General features: G+C 32.6%; 1 protein-coding gene across 1 annotated transcript; it reads right to left on the bottom strand.

Annotated features, from left to right (window-relative positions):
- Positions 1-5696: 5696 nt before the first annotated feature.
- LOC127871799 (uncharacterized) lies at positions 5697-8021 on the bottom strand. The gene has a single exon (XM_052415000.1). The coding sequence runs from the start codon at positions 7802-7804 to the stop codon at positions 6581-6583; it is 1224 nt and encodes a 407-aa protein (XP_052270960.1). The 5' UTR covers positions 7805-8021; the 3' UTR covers positions 5697-6580.
- Between the last annotated feature and the right edge of the window lie 12012 nt (positions 8022-20033).

The following is a 20033-nucleotide window of genomic DNA, read 5'->3' as shown; positions in this document are numbered from 1 at the left end:
GTGAGTTCTTCAAGTTTCTTTGCATTTATATTCCGTTCCTTTGGTTTTCAGACACGTAACATTGTTTGGTCGATTAATGGTATAGTACTTCGTATTGGGGAACACAAAATTCGTGGGAAAAAAGTGGATTATAATTTAAAAAAAAGTTAAAATTCCATCGATAATCATCAAAATTCGATGATCAGCACGTATTTCAACAAAATAAAAATATTTGGAAATAAATCAAGAACGTGCCAACTAATCGAAATAAAAGATCAATATGTCCATTAATGTTACAACATGTTTAATTTTAGTTAACTAACGTATTTAAGGAAATTCATTTTTTTTAAGAGTCGGATGCCAAATTTTCATGGACACTTCGTTTACCGATCATCTCAAAGACAATGGCACTTCGATTGCAGATTAGTCGACACTTTTTACCTGATATTACACACTCTACTTAGTGAATCAGAAATGCAGAATTCGCTGTGGAATACTGTTATAGTAAGCAGGCAACACATAAAAAGTATGTACTGACTTAAATTAAAAACGAATTACCGAAACATGTTTTATCCCTTTGGAATATGATAATGATTTTGTATAAATGTGAAAGACACGTGAAACAAATTCGATATGGCTGATGAGTATAGTCTGTATGAGTCACCCAACAGCTGGATTCGCATAGTACACGAGCTTGAACTTTTTAAAATTACATTTAAAATGTTACTCATAAGACATATCGAAGATGGTAGTTTAAAATGATTTAACCTCGTGTTCTATGTAATTTTTAATTACATTCTTTATAGCGAAAAGGCTGATCTAAAGCATGTACATTTATGTCCAAATGAAGGTACTAACGCCATTTTATTATATACTAGATCGCATGTCATGAAACATCACTCTGCTAAAACTGCACTTTAGAGCTAAATTTCAGCAGCGATGCCGGTCCTATTGGCTCAATGCCAGTAAATAAAAAAAAGCAATAATGGTACAGGCGGTCGATTTAATCACACGATAGTGGTGTCAAAGTTGTGCATACCCGTCGTTGTTATTATTATTAACACAACACATTCTGTATACAAACTTGGATAAACGTGCCATTATTATATATTTCAGGATGAGAGAATCGGAGTTAATGATTGCCGCCGACGGCTCGTTGTTAGACATTAGTTTAGAAGAGGAGTTGTCTACTAGCGAGCGGTTCTCGTGTGGAATTTGTGAGGCCAGTTATGCTAGGAAAGCCAACTTGAAGCGCCATTTAAAGACACACGAGGATGGATGCATAAAGTGCTCAGTGTGCACTCAGTTCTTAAAGAATGAGGATGATAAAAGAAAACACATCGAGGTGAAACATAGCCCTATCTTGTGCGATAGCTGTGGAAAGATTTTTTCATGATGCGATTCTAACGAGCACCAATGACAATTGATTTTATGAAGAACAAATGTGTATTTGCCGCTTTAAGACCCCTTTCTCCCCTTATATAGAGTCCTGCTATAAGTTCAATTGAACACAGTCGTGTTGATCTACATGATCCGTTGTATTTTCAATTCTCTCAATCTCAATTTACCACTTAAAACAAGTTGATTATTTAGACAATTATTTTCGGTCGTCACTTGAAATATATTACTTCAGAAATAAGCATTTGAATATTATTTCAAATTTGCACATTTTAATATTAATTATATGAATTAATAGTTATACGATTTTTGAAAACGAACATATGGTTATATTTTACATGTGTATGTAATTACGCGCTTGACAATGCAAATTTATTCGTAGTTCAAAATGTTTGGTTAGAATTGCCATAACATACATAAATGCATTTCAGGTAGAAGATAAAACTCGGTTATCAGAGTGCCCGATTTGTTGAAAGTATCTGTTATCCGAAGTGCCCTATATCAGGAATCAAAGTGTCCGCAACTTCATGCATACCACCTATTAAAACATGCTCTATCTTCGTTTATATTTCATTAAATACTATCAAAATTTCAGTATTTGAAGCACAGTGATTACTCTACATGCTGGAATATCAAACAATTTATTGCAATATTTCTAAGTAGTTTTATTTTGTTGAAATGTTTACTGTTCATCCAGTTTATGCCGTTTTCCGACCGATTTTTCTATTTTTTGGGGAAAAATCTACCATTCTTCCGTGATTTTTTTCTTTCCAATAGAAAAGGATACACCATTTATAAACTTGACCATTCGCCTTGTCTAAAACACTAATTATTATGATATTACTTTAAAAAAACTGATGAACTTACCTCTCGCGCGTGACTTTTGTTGTGATCTGGTATCGAAGTGCCATCTGGTATCAAAGTATCCGCATACCCAGCGTGAAAATACCATTCAGTCTTACGAAGAGATAACCATGTTTTATTTTAATATAAAAACGTTAAAGCCGTCGATATTCCTCTTCAACATTATTTTGTGTGAAAGATATTTCCATATTATAATTTATTCTGTTTTTCTTGCACATTCTTTTCAGCAAAGCCATTTTAAAACTGTAATATAGAATGTAGAAGAAAATAAATTGTATTATTGCATAGCTTGTATATTGCTAAATGTTTCAATTACTATCGAACAGTCCCCCCTTTAAAGTGTCGCTTCGCCAGATGTATAAAATAAGTATATGTTTATTGTAGGTATTGCCGTTTGTGAGTGATGGTAACCAGACAGTACAAGCACCTTTAAATCCGTATTTGCATAAAAATATCCATACAAAAACAATACTCGTTTTAACCATTATATTTTCATGGCATGAATACAAGTATCGACAGTTATTATTTTAATTTCCATTTCGCAATACTATTTACATAACGAGTTAGTATTTATCCTGTTTTGTCCATCCCATATTTGGTTTATGGTTGTTTTTGGTTGTATATTTTGTTTGTAATTCATACCGAAGATGGATTAGGTAGGTTAAGAATAGGGATATCATTAATGTAAATAAAATATTGAAATAAAGAATCACAGTATATACAGTATGTTGTTGCTGACCCGGGCAACGCATTGTTACCAACGGCGGGGGTAGCACAATAGTCTGTGCATATTTATACGCCATTATACAGATCATTAACAATCAGACAAGAAAAGGTAGACAGGTTTTTGAAACCGTCAAACAATTTAACAAAGAATGGTACGTTACATTTTCTTTTTTTAGTTCAATATTATTCGTTCTATACAGCATATTTTATATTTCTTAAGTTATAAATTGATTTTACATTAAATAATACAGCTTATAATTTGTTACAGACGATATTATAATTTTTGTATTGAATAAATGGTAGAAGTCGACCATGTGCCGTCTATTTTTATTCCAGTACAATATTATTTTACGAGCACTAACATTCGTGTACATTCTCTCAGCTGTCATTTCTGTTACCCAAACAACAAAACCTAACGCTTTAGATTGTATAACCGCTTGTTGGTGGTTGAACGGTTAGGACTACGCATTTACGTGTCTCAAAAGACCCCGCCTCTGGTTGACGTGCTGTGCATGGTGTCTTGTGACAGCCGGGATAGGAACTTCGTTTTCAGGTAAGGTTGTTATGTATAGTTCGTGCATGCTATGCGCTTATTTTTTTATATAGAAGAGGAAAAGTTATTTCGGGAAATGCAATCACAATGCAGTGTACTATCAACGGTTGTGTTGTAATTGTATATTTAGAGTACAATATAAAATTGTATGTTTGATTATTAGTTCTCTATTACAAAACACCAACAATAACTATGATATTTAATACTGTTGTCCTTGCTACTTTTTTTAAAGATGTAACGACAATTTTAATATTGACCTTTTTTAACAAAGAACAAAATTATACAATGATAAATTATATGTTCATAAAATAAAGGACTCGCAACAGATTGAACGGAAAAGATAAACAAAATACGGATATATACAGCCCATAGAGTTGCCTGCTTATTATTTACACAGAAACACTGCTAAAAATATATATATATGTATACACCTATGCATTCAAATAAGATCAATAGTACAACACTTCCTACCTTTTTCACGCGAATGTGCGAATCGTGTCAAGCTAATCCGCCATTTTCCGCACAGCTCTGCAACGCCGCATGTGAAGAAGGAAATCGCTCGAATTTCGGTCGGATTTGTGAAAAGTGTCTCATTAACAAAGCGACAGGAGGACAAGAAATTGGCGATTTTGTTTTTGATAAATAAGAAAAAACATTGATTGAACTTGGTTGGTTATCAGTTTTAGTCAGTAATATTAACATATTAACTCAGTTACGATAAATGGGGCACTCATTTACTTTCGATTTATACTCAGTTTATTTCGTGATCGCTTTTTACGATTTTAATAAATTAATGAACGCAGTAAGTGAGATAATTATTTATTTTTCTAGATTCCATTAAAATAATTAATAACGGTATTATTAAATATCCATTTATACGGTTTAGTGTAAGGTTTGTGTTGACGTTGACTGTGTTAAAATGCATTTAACATTATACCAACTGAGCTTTAAATTCTTCGGAATACTGTTAATACACTTTTTCCTGTTTTTAGATTGTATGTGTGCTCTGCGTAACGTGCAGACCATAATATGAGAAAAATAAAACAAATAACTACGAAAAACATCACACCAGATAGTTCATACAATTAGATCCATGAAAACTGGATCACCACCGACAATCTATGTTTTTATTGAATCATAGTTCACATTAAAAAAATCAGCAAAAGCGATCATGAAAATGTACGTAAAGATGTCCACTGACATCATTTCAAGTTTAAAGTGTCATTTTTACTAAAATTTCTTCGTCTTATTGTTAAAATATTATCAAGTCTTTAAAAACGTTATCATCATTAAACATATAACAAACTTTGTCTTATAGTTTCACTATACGGAAGAGATAAAGCATATGTTAATACTATTTTGAATAAAATATATGGCAGACGAATTTCTCATTTGACAGACAACTACAATTTCTTTCATATGTCATAAACCTAGTTGTTACTCCCCCTTATTGTATTGACAAATTGTGCATTATACGCGAACGTTACTTCTTGTTACGCGCATCTCAATCGTCTAAACGTATATGAACCCTAATTAAAAAATTGCAAAGTACCCGCTGAGCATATACTTTTTTTCATTTACCGATTGTTAGCACATTTAAATTTTATTACCATTCCGAACACGAGCTTTTTTTAGCAAGTCTCCCATCAGGGTCTTCCATGCATACATCAAGTTTGTGGCTGTATTGTACAGAATTGGACACCAATAAAAAGTAAAGTTATAGCATTCATATTTCTGTATTTATATATATCTGATAACATATACAAGATAACCGGTCGCCGTGGCCTAGTGGATAAAAGGCGCCCGCTTTGGGATCGAGATCGAAGGTTTGAGCCCAATGGGGAGCGTTTGTCGAAGGATGGATGTTTGTCATGGGACATTTCCGAGGTTCATGAGCCGCGAGCTAGTTAAAACGAATGGTTCACGACTTTTATCCGCCTGGCATTGTGATAGGAGTTGGGAGGTACATAGTATACGCGCAAAAAGTGTCTCATAAGCCAAATTGGCTGGCCCTTTCAATAGCCCTGAGTGACACTATAATAAAAAAGACCTTTTATACAATCACACGAGCTTACAAATTTTTATTTGTGATAACTTAGCCGCTAGAAAAAGCCTGTTAAACATGTATGTACATACATGATTACTTAACGCACATTATAATGCATGGTAATACAACAACATTTCACATTTATTTGCAAAGTAAAGAATATTAACACAAACAGTAAAAACGATGTTAGTAACAGATAATTTACATATGTTAATTTTGAGGTTAACTTTGAGAACTCCGTAGTAATTGATGTATGTATCATTAATCGTTCTATACATGTATAACAACAAGTATAACGCAACACATATGAAGTTGATTCGAGTTCGAAAAAAAAACGCGAAAAAACATATCTCGAGCAAAACAACGACTATTAAGTTGCTTTCGCTGGTAAAATAAGGCTATAGGTCAAGGTTAATAAGTTAAAATATCCGTATCAATAATGCACATAATAATATTTATAATCTAAAATAAGAATAGGTTGAGACTTTCTAGTATTCATGAAGGCCTGTTAAACAAATCTTGTACTATGTACAAGTGCTTACATATCGTCCACATAGTGAATACATTGCAATAGCCGACGATCTAGTAGTTATTTGTACTTTTATGGGTAGATGTGTACACACCGTTTGTCAGGTTCTTTAACCTAAGTCGTTAGGAGGTTTAAGTTGTCATACAACTAGGTAAACATAACAAGTACAAAAATCTTAGGACCGTGTACGAATATCGATTTACAGTAGCCTGAGAAATGTCATGTACAGTGTAATGTAGAAATTAAGTTTAATGTACTCCACTACATTTATTCGGATAACAAACTTTTATAACGCCTTCAGTAAACAACTATATAGTTTCATATACGAATAATTATTATATGTGTATATAACATATAGACACCGTATTTATTTCATGTAAGCATAATAGGGCGTTTTGCTTATGAAATATATGAGAAATACAATATACTTAAAATTAAGTTAAATATAGACATGATGTACACGATGCAATCACAACTCATCAACTTATTTTTCCAGTGGTCGGTTGACTTTATTCCTTGCCATACTTTTTTGCACCATTCTGCTGGCCTGTGCTACTGAAATAGGCATTTCTTCCACTTCGTACATCTCTTCCGGTGCTGAATTAATATCGCCAAAACCGCCCCCACCGCCACCAGGTGCTGAATTAATATCGCCAAAACCGCCCCCACCGCCACCAGGAGGGCCCAGAGATAATGCTGCAATTTCCGGAATCCCATCTGCTGCATATCTAGGCATTGTACACATCGCAGGCATCGGGGCGCCATAAGCTGCCGGGAAACCTCCGAAACTAAATGCTTCTTCTGATGGCTTGAAAGCGGCCCGCATGTCGCAAAGATTTGTAAGCTTTGATAGATTCCTCACTTCTTCGTTATCGGCGACATTTGAAAGCTCTTCTTTATTTCTCAGGAGCTGTTTCGATGTGACACCTTTTGACATCATTTTAGAATGAACCCTCCTCGTCATTTCCGTTTCGTCAATCGCGGAACCAGCTGCCATTTCCGCCTGTACTTCTTCGTTTACTTCCTCCATCAGTCGCTCCAGGCTCATCTCCTCCTGTGCCCCTCCCACGATAACCTGGCACAAAACCTGCGCCTTAGTAAGTGGAACGTACTGGCCGCCCGTCGTGAACGCAATGGCCATGAAAAAGTTTTTATATGGCGTGATACTCGGTTCGCACGCGACCACGTAGAGAGTGATACCCTTCTCTGCCATTTGGTGGACCACTTCTATCGGGTCGATACCATTCGGAAAACCTTCCGGGAACCCATCCCCACTGGCACCAATGCCGTGAGGCGGGGCGTCCGATATACAGACACATATCTTCGTAGCCTCGTCCCTCCAGCTGAGTTTCAGTGCGTCATGAAGAGCGTCCGCCACCGCCTCAGGGGTATCCCCACCACCTTCAGCCGTTGTGGATTCCAGCCACCCCTTCATGGTTCCCGGTGAGGAAGTGAAATCGTGAACTTGTGTAACATACGAGGTATCTTGTGGCGGATGATCGCGGTAGTTCACCAATGCCAGACGCACGTCGCCCTTTTCACTGGCCACTATTTCTTCAACGATTTTACGGATGTTGTTTTTAGCCGATTCGATGTAGGAGCCCATACTGCCCGTAGCGTCCATAACAAATGCTAAATCCAGCGACTTAATGTCATGTTTCTTCAACGGTGGCTTTGAAACTTCTTCGTACTCAACTTTACTCGCCATGTTTAATCACTATGAAGTATCCAAACTATTTACCACCACACACTATCATATACGACAGAAAAAAGTTTAGTGTTTACGTATACATAAACTTAAGCGTATCTATCATTGCTATTTTTAGACGAAGCGTATTGATCCGCGAAATACCACAAACAAATATATTTGTAATGGTGAAAAGGGGGATGAGCACATTGTGTCACACCGGTCTTTACTGACCTGTGTGAATGCGCGCTAAGCATTGTGGGAAACGGACTTTTTTCCATCATGGCGTTGGTAAACATAATAAACACGGAAGTGAAAAATGGTAATTAATTATTATCAAAAACAGGCCCCATCAAACCGGGCCAGCTGTAATATATAGTTGGATGCAGTTTGTGCTTCAAAAGGAGCCACTTTTCATGTCAGTCTATTGTTTGTAAGAATCACTAAACACGTAACTTAGACTAACTAAACATGTTGCAAGACTGTATCTTCGAAATAGTAAATAAATCTAAATCATAAATAAATATTTATAATTAAATACCTGCTGAAATTTGAGAACGTAAACGATTTAAAATAAACGCTGTGAACATTACAAGAAATCTTACATGTAGGCCTAATGTGTGAGAGGATTAGTCAGGGATAAAATAAAATGGAGTTCGAAGGATCTAACATTTTGAGGAAGACGTCATGGTATCTTGGACATTTGGCACTTTCATATATTTATTTAGTAGATACTGAAAATGCTGAATGTGCTAATAGCAACATCAAAGACAAGCAGGTGAGATTTTTAAATCTTTATTTTTCTTGACATAATATTGTATGTTTTCCATTTAATTTATATGCCAGTGTTTTTTTTTAACCATTTTGGGAATGGTTTCCTGTCATTTCCCCCCCCCCCCCCCCAAAGACGTTTCCTTCCCAAGACGTTTCCCCCCAAAGACGTTTCCTCCCCAGACGTTTCCCCCCCCATTTTAGTTTTAGTGCAGATGCCCCCCCCCCCCCCCAATAAATTTATAATTGTTCGGTTGAAGTATGATCTTTGTTTATTATCAAAATTATTATTTTGTTTATGAAGTCTTTAATTAACTTTTAATATCTATGAAGCAGCTTGTATGGTTTTAGAATTGTTTTTTGGAGGGTTTAACTGTGAATAATGATTGCATGTAAATCATTAGTAAGTGCATGTTGGTGTACTAGTGGAATACATGGAATATCCTCAAAATCTTACTGAGTATCTTATACATGTTGCTCAACACAAATGCAACCAAGAATAATGTGTAATCAAGACCCGTTTTGAATACACAATTAACACCTTATTTCAGTTTGAGTGAACCTGGGCAGGGTTGTGCAAATGTAGTGTTTGTTGTTTTTTATCCAATTGCATATGGTCAATTGATGAATTGAAAAATGGTAAAATCTAATTTAAATTAATTTCGAAACTGTTTTCCTTGTAACAGTTAAATATGATAAATATATATTTACTTTGTAACTGTCAACATTTTTTTCATGCATTCATATGTTTATTATCAAATTATTGGACGTCACTGATATTTTATTTTTTACTAATAACTCATTTAGACTAATTTAAACAGAATTGAACTTTCCTTGCACATTATTTCATTATTAATAATATAATTTTATTAGCAAATGTAATAAAAACTTATTGATATAAGAAACACAAAACACAATTACCCGTTTTTATTAAATGAATTTGTGGAATTTAAGGAAAAATTAATAACTTTATGAATTAAAAAAAGGTAAATTCAAAGCAATTTATTAATAATAATTAAAACAGTGATAAACTATATAAAAATGTTTTTGTATGATAATGTGCTACTCTCATCTTATGAATGACTATCCCCCTTCAAAGATGTCACCTAATCTCATTAATGCTGATTAATGGGCCTGTATATTGCACCATAAGTACCCCTTTATACAATAGCTGTTATCTTGTTATATACACTTGCTAATCCTATTAATGCTTGTATATTGCACCATAAGTGCCTGATATATTGTTCAATGGTAGGTGTGTGTTGTTACTTAATATTAGTGAAAACATAACTTTCCTATTATTTGCCTGCTTTTTGAAAATATTTTCATCGTTGAGTTTCCTTTAATTTTTAAAGAATATTTTTGAGAGGTAACACCTGAGTACTACAAATCAATGTTAAATGTTCACACTAGCTGTATTGGGACATTATAATTGAAATGTTACATAACAATTTTATTTACTTGTCTCAAAATAAATATCCCAATATGATATTTATTAATTAAAAATAATTTGTGTTTCAGTTAAAACTTGGATATAGTTATTATTCTTCATTAAAAATCACAACTATTCCACTTTAAATGACCATCAAAGAACATCAAAGCTGTGTTTTTACTCAATTTTTCAAGGATCTCAATAAATGAAAGAAAAAATTCAGGTACTTATAAAAACAATTCTAATTAGATCTATTTAATTGGTAAAATTTGTTTGAGGCTTCCCTAAAAACAACAATAATAAATCATTTCACTGATCTATTGATATATCTATTTGATAGGCAGAATGACAAACAGAACTAGTGTGGTTTCTAGGGTCATAAATCTGGCCCCTAAGCCTTAATTGGTAATAATATGCATGCAGTGTTATGTCTCTGAAAGTGACAATGAAGCAAATCTGCCCTTAGGCTATTTCATTTCACTCACACAAAAGGAGATAACTTGCTATTAATTTAATAGTTACTTCTAACTTGTCTCCTTTCTGTATGAAGAGGGTTTTCATATTTTAAAGTTCAATTGGTCTTCAAATGAATAAGCAATCAAAGTTCTTGATTTTGCCAACAAATAATGTTTACCAATTGTGGGTCTACTCTACTTTCTTTTAATAATTATTTCTAATTATGTTTTTTTTTTAATTTTTATATCAATGGAAAATAAAATATTTTTTCACTATTTTGTTTAAAAAGTACTTAAAGAAATCCAGGCAAGAATACATGACAAGTAAGGGTTGTGTCAAGAAGGTGCCATTTAAGACCCTATTATCAGTTTTGGATGCCCTAACCTGTATAGGTGAGAAGACTGTGAGAAGATTGGGGACAGTGGGGCATGAGGAACAACTAATACACAGTAATTGACAGGTTCGTGTTGAATCAAGCACAGAATTTTCTGAGCATTCATGATTCATTAGAATTGAAAAAAAAAATCAATCAACCAGAAAAATCCAGTTGACCAACTTTGACTTATTTGCATGAACAGGTATAAAATAGTGGGTATTAATAGCTTAAGACATTATTGGCAACATGTCTGTTTAAATTATATTATCAATATTGTTAATTAAGCATGGAATATTAATCAAAATTGGGGGCAAAGTTCAATCGACCAGTATTGACCAGTAATGACAAATTTGGGAGTATTGACAGGTAAAAACCGCCGGTTAAAACCGGGGGCGGTCGATTGGTGCCAACCCTGGGTGTACTAAAGGAATACTAGAGGAATACATGGGATATTCTCAAAATCTTACACATGTTGTTTTTAATATAATTAAATAGGATCAATTGATGAATTAATTCAGTTTGTGCAAACTTGGGCTGGGTTGTGGAACTATAGTTATATGTTGTTATACAATTAAATAGGGTACTATGTAACTGTCAAAAAAACATATGCATTCACACGCATATAATCCAATTATTGGATGTCACTGATATTTTCAATTTTACTAGTAGCTAATTAAGACTAATTAAAACAGAATTGGACTTTCCTTGCAAAGTATTTCATTATTAATAATATAATACTATAATTAGCTAATGTAATCAAAACATATTGATATTTTAATAATTTAACTCAATGATATTAATAATATTTAAATTTTCCCCCAAAAACTAGGGCAGGAAGATAGGAAGGATTTTTTTTGGAAAATCAACAGTGTTGTCAGTGTAAAATATTTGTAAAGCTTCTTCTGAGTTTGAACTTCAGTTTTACATTTTATGACCTGCAACATATTCTATGCTACTTTATTTCACTATGGGAAGTCATTAAAGTGTTATTTATTTTTCAGCTAATCTCATATAATGAATTACTACCCCATTTAAAAATGACACCTAATCTAAATTCATGAATACAATAGTTAAAATTGTTTTATTGTAACATGCTATTCCACTAAAAATGACCATCATAGAACATCAATGCTGTGCTTTTACTAAATTTTTCAATGATTTCAATTATTTAAAGAAAGAAATCTATCAGGCACTTATAAAAAAATATATAATAAGGGTGTCAAAATTTAACAAACTGAACAAGTCAATTTGAACTTCTCTTGCAATGCAAATATGAAATATCAAATTGTTCCCATACTAGTCGGCAATATAGCTATGACATTGTGTCTTTTCAAAACAAAATATGCATCAGACACACCTTCTGAAACTTTATAAGCGGTTTTGAAAACGCTATTTCATTGCAAACTTTCGTCAATAAAGGATACATGTTGTTATACAACCGAAAGTGAAAGTTCTGTTTAAATAAAATGAATAAAGAGCGAAATTGTTGAAAACTAACGAAAATTATAATTGATACTAACATAAGACCGTAAGACTGAACAAAATAATACTTAACTTTATAATCATAACATGAAAGTTTACTTATAAAGCAAATTCTTCATTCATCCGCGGACTTCTTTGTGTCGTAGTCATAAATGCCTCCAAATGGAGGTGCGTGATGCGTCTAAGTATAGAGGTGACAATAACGTAGTGACGTCACCATCTATGTATAGAATGGGGATGAGCATACAAGGTCATTCTATACATAGATGGTGACGTCACTACGTTATTGTCAGTAAGACCGGTGTGACACAATGCATACAAGGTTCGTTAATAGGATTAAGCGAGAAAGTTTTAGAATTTATTGCGATACAACATTATTACGTACTTATAATGTATTCATAGCTATTGGACGGTGTGTAAAGTATGCAATATGAGTAATATGGTTACAAACTGTTATATTCAAACACGTTTTAACATTTAATATATTGCCCTTAACTTCATCAAGGTACATATCAATAATTGTTAAAAAAAATTGTATGCAAAATTATGCTCTGTAATTTCGTTTTCGCATGTTTAAAAGTGACTTTGCGAGATGGAATTTAAAAGCACAAATAATAGACCCAAATGATTATTTCTACATATAGTATGAGGTTTAAGTAATGTAGGAGGTTTAATTAATAAGGACGATTTTAGTAAAAAATGAAACGTAGATAATATTAACACATTTACTTTTTAAACAATTAAAGAAAAAATTGTTGCATCTTTCATGCAACTGCTGTTAATGTCTGTGTATGTATGTGTACATATGTTTTTTTTAAAGATGTATTTGTATGCGTGTCTATATGCATATGTGTTTCCCCTTATATATTGTATGTTACTGTAGTAAGAGACGGCGTCTCTTTTAAATGCTTCAGAAATGCAATACAACAACACTTTTAACACATATTACAAAGTGTTTTTTTGGCGGTCTATCTGTCTAAGAACAATTGTAAAGTTTTGTTTTTACAATAATTATTTTTTTGTTGTTGGAGAACTTTGTATCCCTCAAACATTTTTATAATAAGTTATATTTTCTTTATTTACATAACGAATGTAAAAACGTGCGTTTTTGTCAAACCCTATGTAAATAATTTTGTCTTATATGAATTTCTGTTAACGTCAAATTGCTGTTGTGAGTACATCTCAAATAACCTTGACACATCACCTGTTTTTTCTACATACAAAATGCAAAACTTTATTATTTACATTTCTTACAAAAATGCATACGGGTCTACATATAATTCATCTACTACATGTAAGAAAGCATATTTAAAACTAAAAATCAGGATATTGTATCGCGAACACAATGATAAATATAATGAGAACATAGTCCGATTATTTCACTGGAAAACATGACGAGTCTTAATATGTGCACCTTTAATGTCAAGGGTCTTAATTGTAAAAATAAACATGAACAAGTTATAACTTATATAAAATCAAAATCAATTGACATAGCACTGCTGCAAGAAATTCATTATGATAACAAACTCGACAATTCGGCCTGGGGCAAAGATTGGGCAGGGGATACGTTTTTAAGTGGCCAAAGTACCAACAGATAAGAAGTAGGAATTTTGATTAATAAAAAAAGTAAAATACAATTTATAGAACATAATGAAATTATAGTAGGAAGACTTCAGGTGTTAAAACTATTGGTCAACAATAACAAAATAGCTGTAATAAACATTTATGCACCAAATAATGATGACATTACGTTTTTTAATACACTTGAAAATACTATTGCTGACCTAGATGAATTCTTGCCGATAGTGGGTGGTGACTTCAATGCCGTGCAAATTAAATGGTAGAAATGACACCAATAAAAAGTGTTCTGATAAAATTAATGATATAAAGGAAATACACGATTTAGTGGATATTTCCAGAAATTTTAACCCAAATGCAAAGGAATATACATGGCATTCGAATTCAGACCCGCCAATAATTTGCAGACTCGATTATTTTCTGTTAGCATCTTCACTGGTTAGTAATGCGAAAAAATGCAATATCAATCCTGGCTTCAAATCGGATCACTCAATTGTTTTACTCAGCATTCTTTTTGATACGCTAACACGAGGCCCAGGTTATTTTAAGCTAAATAGCTCACTTCTATTTGATCAAGATTATAAAACTTCAATTAAAAATTCAATAAAAGAGGTAGTTGATTTTAATAAAGAAACGACTCCTAATATTTTATGGGAATTAATTAAAGGGTAGGGTAAGGGATGAGAGCATAAAATACTCAACATATAAAAAGAAACTTAGTTTAAAAAAAGAATCAGAAATCGAAGCAAAATTACATGATATTGAAGAACAATTAAAAAAGAACCCTAATGACGTATTATTACAACAAAAATATCAAACAGAAAAAGATAATTTTAATGCTATAAATGAAGAGAAAATCAAAGGCATTCTAATAAGGGCAAAAGCAGACTGGATTGAGGGAACCGAGAAAAATACTAAATATTTCTCCAATTTAGAATCAAAAAGATCGGAACCGGAACAAAAAGTACTTAAACAGCTTAAAATTAATGATGAAATAGAACATGATCATGCAAATTTTTTTGAACACGTTAAGCAATATTTCGCCTCACTCTATAAAATAGACGTAACTCTGGATCAAGAAAACAGTGACCCATTTTTTCAAGATCTTACGAAATTATCAAACGAAGATAGAGAACAATACCCCGACTATTTATCCGAAAACGAATGCTTCCAGGCACTAAAAGACATGAAAAATAACAAAAGCCCAGGCTCAGATGGACTAACATGAGAATTTTATAAACTCTTTTGGACTGACATAAAAAAAATACTTAATAAGCTCGATAAATTATTCTTTTGATACCGGACATTTAACTGAACTACAAACACAAGGGCTTATTTCACTTTTGCCAAAAAAGATAAAGATATTCTATCTATCAATAATTGGCGACCAGTCTCTTTGTTAAACGTTGACTATAAAATTGCAAGTAAATTTATAGCTAATAGAATTAAACTGTTTCTTCAAACACTTATTAACTCAGATCAAACAGGATTCATAAAAGGGAGATATATTGGAGAAAACATAAGAATTTTGAATGAAGTAATTGATAAAGTGAACGATTTAAATGAAACAGGATTGATATTTTTCTCCGATTTTCAGAAAGCTTTTGATAGCTTAGACCATAATTTTATGTACAAATGTTTAGATAGCATGGGCTTTAGCCAGTCTTTAATACAGTGGGTGAAACTGTTTTATAATAATGCAAAATCTTGTGTAATTAATAATGGATATTTCTCTGAATTCTTCGACATAAAAAAGGGAGTACGGCAAGGTTGTCCCCTCGCACCCTATCTTTTTATCATATGCATTGAATTACTAGCTAACTATATACGACATAATACAAATATAAAAGGAATTTACATTGGCAACATCGAACTCAAACAAACATTATTCGCAGATGATGCCTGTTTTCTTCTCGATGGCAGTCAAAGGTCATTTGAATTTTTAATTATTACCCTTGACAAATTCTCCGCTATATCCGGTTTAAAATTAAATAACAATAAATGCTCTGTAATGATATAAGGTGCACTTATAAACAGAAATGTAAAATTTTGTCCACATAAAAAATTTGATTGGAACTGTGAAAGCGCGACCACATTGGGAATAACAATATACAATAATACTTATTTAACGGCTGAACACAATATATGTAATAAAATTCAAGAATTTGAAAACTGTTTACATGAATGGAGAAAGTGGAATCTTTCACTGATAGGAAAAATCACAGTAATCAAAACTTTTGCATTACCAAAACTAATATATCCATTTACAGTTTTAGAAAGACCAGACGAAAATAAAATGAAAACCTTAAAAACAAATATTTTCACATTTTTGTGGAAAGATAAACCCGACAGGATAAAACGTGATCAAATTATACAGGAATATGAAAATGGCGGTTTGAAAATGATTGATATAGATAGCTTTGTGGATGGTCTCAAATCTACTTGGATTAAACGATTTATACATCAACCTGAATCAAAAATAACCAAACTATACAGTATTTTTCTAGAAAATTATGGTAATTACTTTATTTTAAAGAATCGCATCAAACCTGACGATATAAACACACTAAACATTCGTTCAGTGTTTTTAAAGGACATATTAAAGGTCTGGAATAAGGTTAACGCACAAAATAAAATCACACAAATCGGAAAAGAAATTATTTGGAATAATTCATTTATAATAAATTCAAACGGTTTATTTTTCTATAAAGAATGGCATATTAAAGGAATCAACCATATGGAACAAATATACGACTATGGAACAAGGCAATTTTATAGTTTTGAGCAATTACAAAACTTGTACGGGTTAAATACCAGAGATTTTCTAAAATACTTTAGTCTTATAAAAAGTGTGCCACTAGAATGGAAAGAAAAGCTGAAATCTGAAGACATTAGTAATCAACCGCAAGAATATTTTCTCTCATCAATTTCAGAGTCAACTAAAATCTGTAAATTAGTATATCAAAAACTCGTACTGTCAAAGCAGATCAATCCAATTAAGGCAATTGCTAAATGGGAACTATATTTTAACAAAGAAATACAAACGAATACATTGTTTATGCAACCATTTAGACTGACACATGATACCAAGCTAAGATCATTCCAGTATAAATATATTATGCAAATTATTCCAAACAATAGCTATCTATTGTAATGTGGTTTAACACAATCCAATATTTGTGATTTTTGTAGTATGTCAGTAGATTCGAATGTGCATATGTTTTGGGAATGTCCTGTAATTCAACATTTTTTGGAACGGTGTTAAAGTGTATATCGAACAAACAGCGAATTTGCCGTTTATTTCATATTTTGATTATGAACATATAAGCTTCTGTAACGTTTCAACAGGTCATTCGAACATGTCACAGATTGTTAATTTTATCACATTGTTGGCAAAATTTTATATTTTTAGAAGTAAGTGCCAGAACAATATACCCAATATTAATCATTTTATAACATATCTGCAGAATAGGCTCAAAATTGAGGAGATAATTGCTTTCAATAAAAATCTAATAGAAACTTTTAGAACAATTTGGAATAGTTTTTTAAAGGGGCTTGTTCACACTTTGATAAATTGACAAAATTGAAAAAAAATTGTTTCGGATTTGCAAATTTTCATTGTAGTTATATGTTCTTTAAAAAAAAAATACCAAATTGTTTCCATGCTCTAAAATTTCCATTAAAGGGGCCTTTTCACAGATTTTGGCATTTTTTTAACTTATTCATTAAATGCTTTATATTGATAAATGTAAACATTGGATCGTAAAAGCTCCAGTAAAAAATCAAGAAAAAAAATAAAAAAAGGAAAATAACATTGCCCGGAGCAGGTTTCGAACCAGTGACCCCTGGAGTCCTGCCAGAGTCCTGAAGTAAAAACGCTCTAGCCTACTGAGCTATTCCGCCGAGTACATATACGTGAAGTATTTTATACCTTATATAAGCAATCTTCGTAGTTTCACAAAATTTAACTACAAAAACAGAACTCTCCAAATTATTCAATCGTTTCGCGTTGCAACGCTTTATAATTTTTAGGTTTTTATATCGTCAAAAGATGCCCCTATGCCAAGATGTTCGTATCAACTTAATGAATTCGTTATAACTTACAAGGAACACTGTCTCCAACACGAGTCAAATGAAGCATGAAATTAATGATAAATGATGAATGATTAATATATTCGGTATATATTACATTATAAAATATACTGGTATGCAAATGTATGTTATATTATGTAATCAATTATCATGATATGATAATATGATTACACAGTTTATTCCCTGATTTTAACATCAATTTTGTTGTTTTTTTAAATTTATATGTGATCAATGTTTTGCTCTAAAACAAACCTTCTTTTTAAGGTATTTAGGAAGACGTGCTGGCAAAACTATTGCAAGTTTGACTGTTCAGCATAATGTTAGATCAACAAACTCTTCACCTATGCACGATCATCAGCCCCAGCCAGGTCCTGGCCTGTCATTTGTGTCACAAGGAAGTACCACACCTGGTCATGTGTCAGAAATTGGAGAGATAACATCTTAATTAGAGTATGCAAACAACCCTGTCTTGGCATATTTTAATTGATAAAATAATATATTTATATTCAATAAGATTCTATGTGCTTCCTAAAGTTCCTTGGTAATATAATTGCTTTATCATTTTTTTTTACCAGAAACTTTTTATGTTATGAAAACCAGAGGATATCCGATAGCTGGTTTGTTTTCTGAACCGTTCAGATAACTTGCATGGTGATTGGTCATGAAATTATTTCAATGCCATTCTCCTCCAATCTCTAGTAGTACAGTAATTGTCAGTTAGTGACTCAAGTATGATAACTTCATCATATAATAAGCTCTTAGTCATACTAGTGAATCAAGAAGCCAAGAAAAGTATTGGTAGGTTAATAAGTTAATACTGGTGAATCAAGTAGCCCAGAAAAGTATCGGTTGGTTCATAAGTTAATACTGGTGAATCAAGTAGCCCAGAAAAGTGTTGGTAGGTTCATAAGTTAATACTGGTGAATCAAGTAGCCCAGAAAAGTATTGGTAGGTTCATAAGTTAATACTGGTGAATCAAGTAGCCCAGAAAAGTATTGGTAGGTTCATAAGTTAATACTGGTGAATCAAGTAGCCCAGAAAAGTATTGGTAGGTTCATAAGTTAATACTGGTGAATCAAGTAGCCCAGAAAAGTATTGGTAGGTTTATAAGTTAATACTGGTGAATCAAGTAGCCCAGAAAAGTATTGGTAGGTTCATAAGTTAATACTGGTGAATCAAGTAGCCCAGAAAAGTATTGGTATCTTACCTGATTGGCATGATATGAATAAAATAATGTTTAAAATAGCAAACAACTTTCATACATAGTTTTTATGATAAGTTTTAGTGTACATTTCAAAATTACAAATATGCTTATATGTTATTTCAGAGTTAATTGAAGGCAGCCAACAATTGGACGGTGGTGCCAATCAATGAAAAGAAGGGATACACGTACATGCACTGAGTACACAGAGATCGTGAAGGAAAAAACCCTTCGATCAAAGTTCCTTTTTGATTCAGCTTATCCAAAGCTGATTGCCTCTACAATTGCCCCTTATACATCCACCTGCGGCTAATGAGGAGCTGCAATATCCAATAGGTCAAGGGCAAGCAACCCAGAAACAATATGAAGATTTACTCATACAAATTGGTACATGGTGTATGTAACTATGTTGTTTTAACTAACTTCAACATACCATTATTATGAATTAAAAAATTGACAAAGCTGAAATCAATGATAACCGACTATGGGTAGGAACATGTTGTGTGAATTTGGCAGCATGGTTTTATAGGACGTATACCTTTGAGTATGAAAGTGCATGTGTGACCCTGGCTGTTTTTTCAGTCAGTAGATGACTTTAGTTTTTGAAATGATGCTTGAATTTATTTGTGTAATATGAAGGCGTGACCAAATGTGTGACATTATGGTCGACTGTCCTGTCATCATCATGGTGATAAAATGTGATTTTAATAAGTTATCTGCTTATAAACATAGGGCAGAAATATCATTGATAAAATACTGATGAACAAAGCATACAAGTGCCCTTAAATGCCATGAGAACATGTATTTGAGTTTTAAGTGTGTAAGGTATTGTGAATTTTGTTAATTGTTTTGTTATAAAAAT

The sequence above is a fragment of the Dreissena polymorpha genome, chromosome 3 (assembly GCF_020536995.1).
Source record: "Dreissena polymorpha isolate Duluth1 chromosome 3, UMN_Dpol_1.0, whole genome shotgun sequence".
NCBI classification, from domain to species: Eukaryota; Metazoa; Mollusca; class Bivalvia; order Myida; family Dreissenidae; genus Dreissena; species Dreissena polymorpha.
Note: the sequence above shows the minus strand (reverse complement) of the source record. Positions and strands in the feature narration are given on the sequence as shown.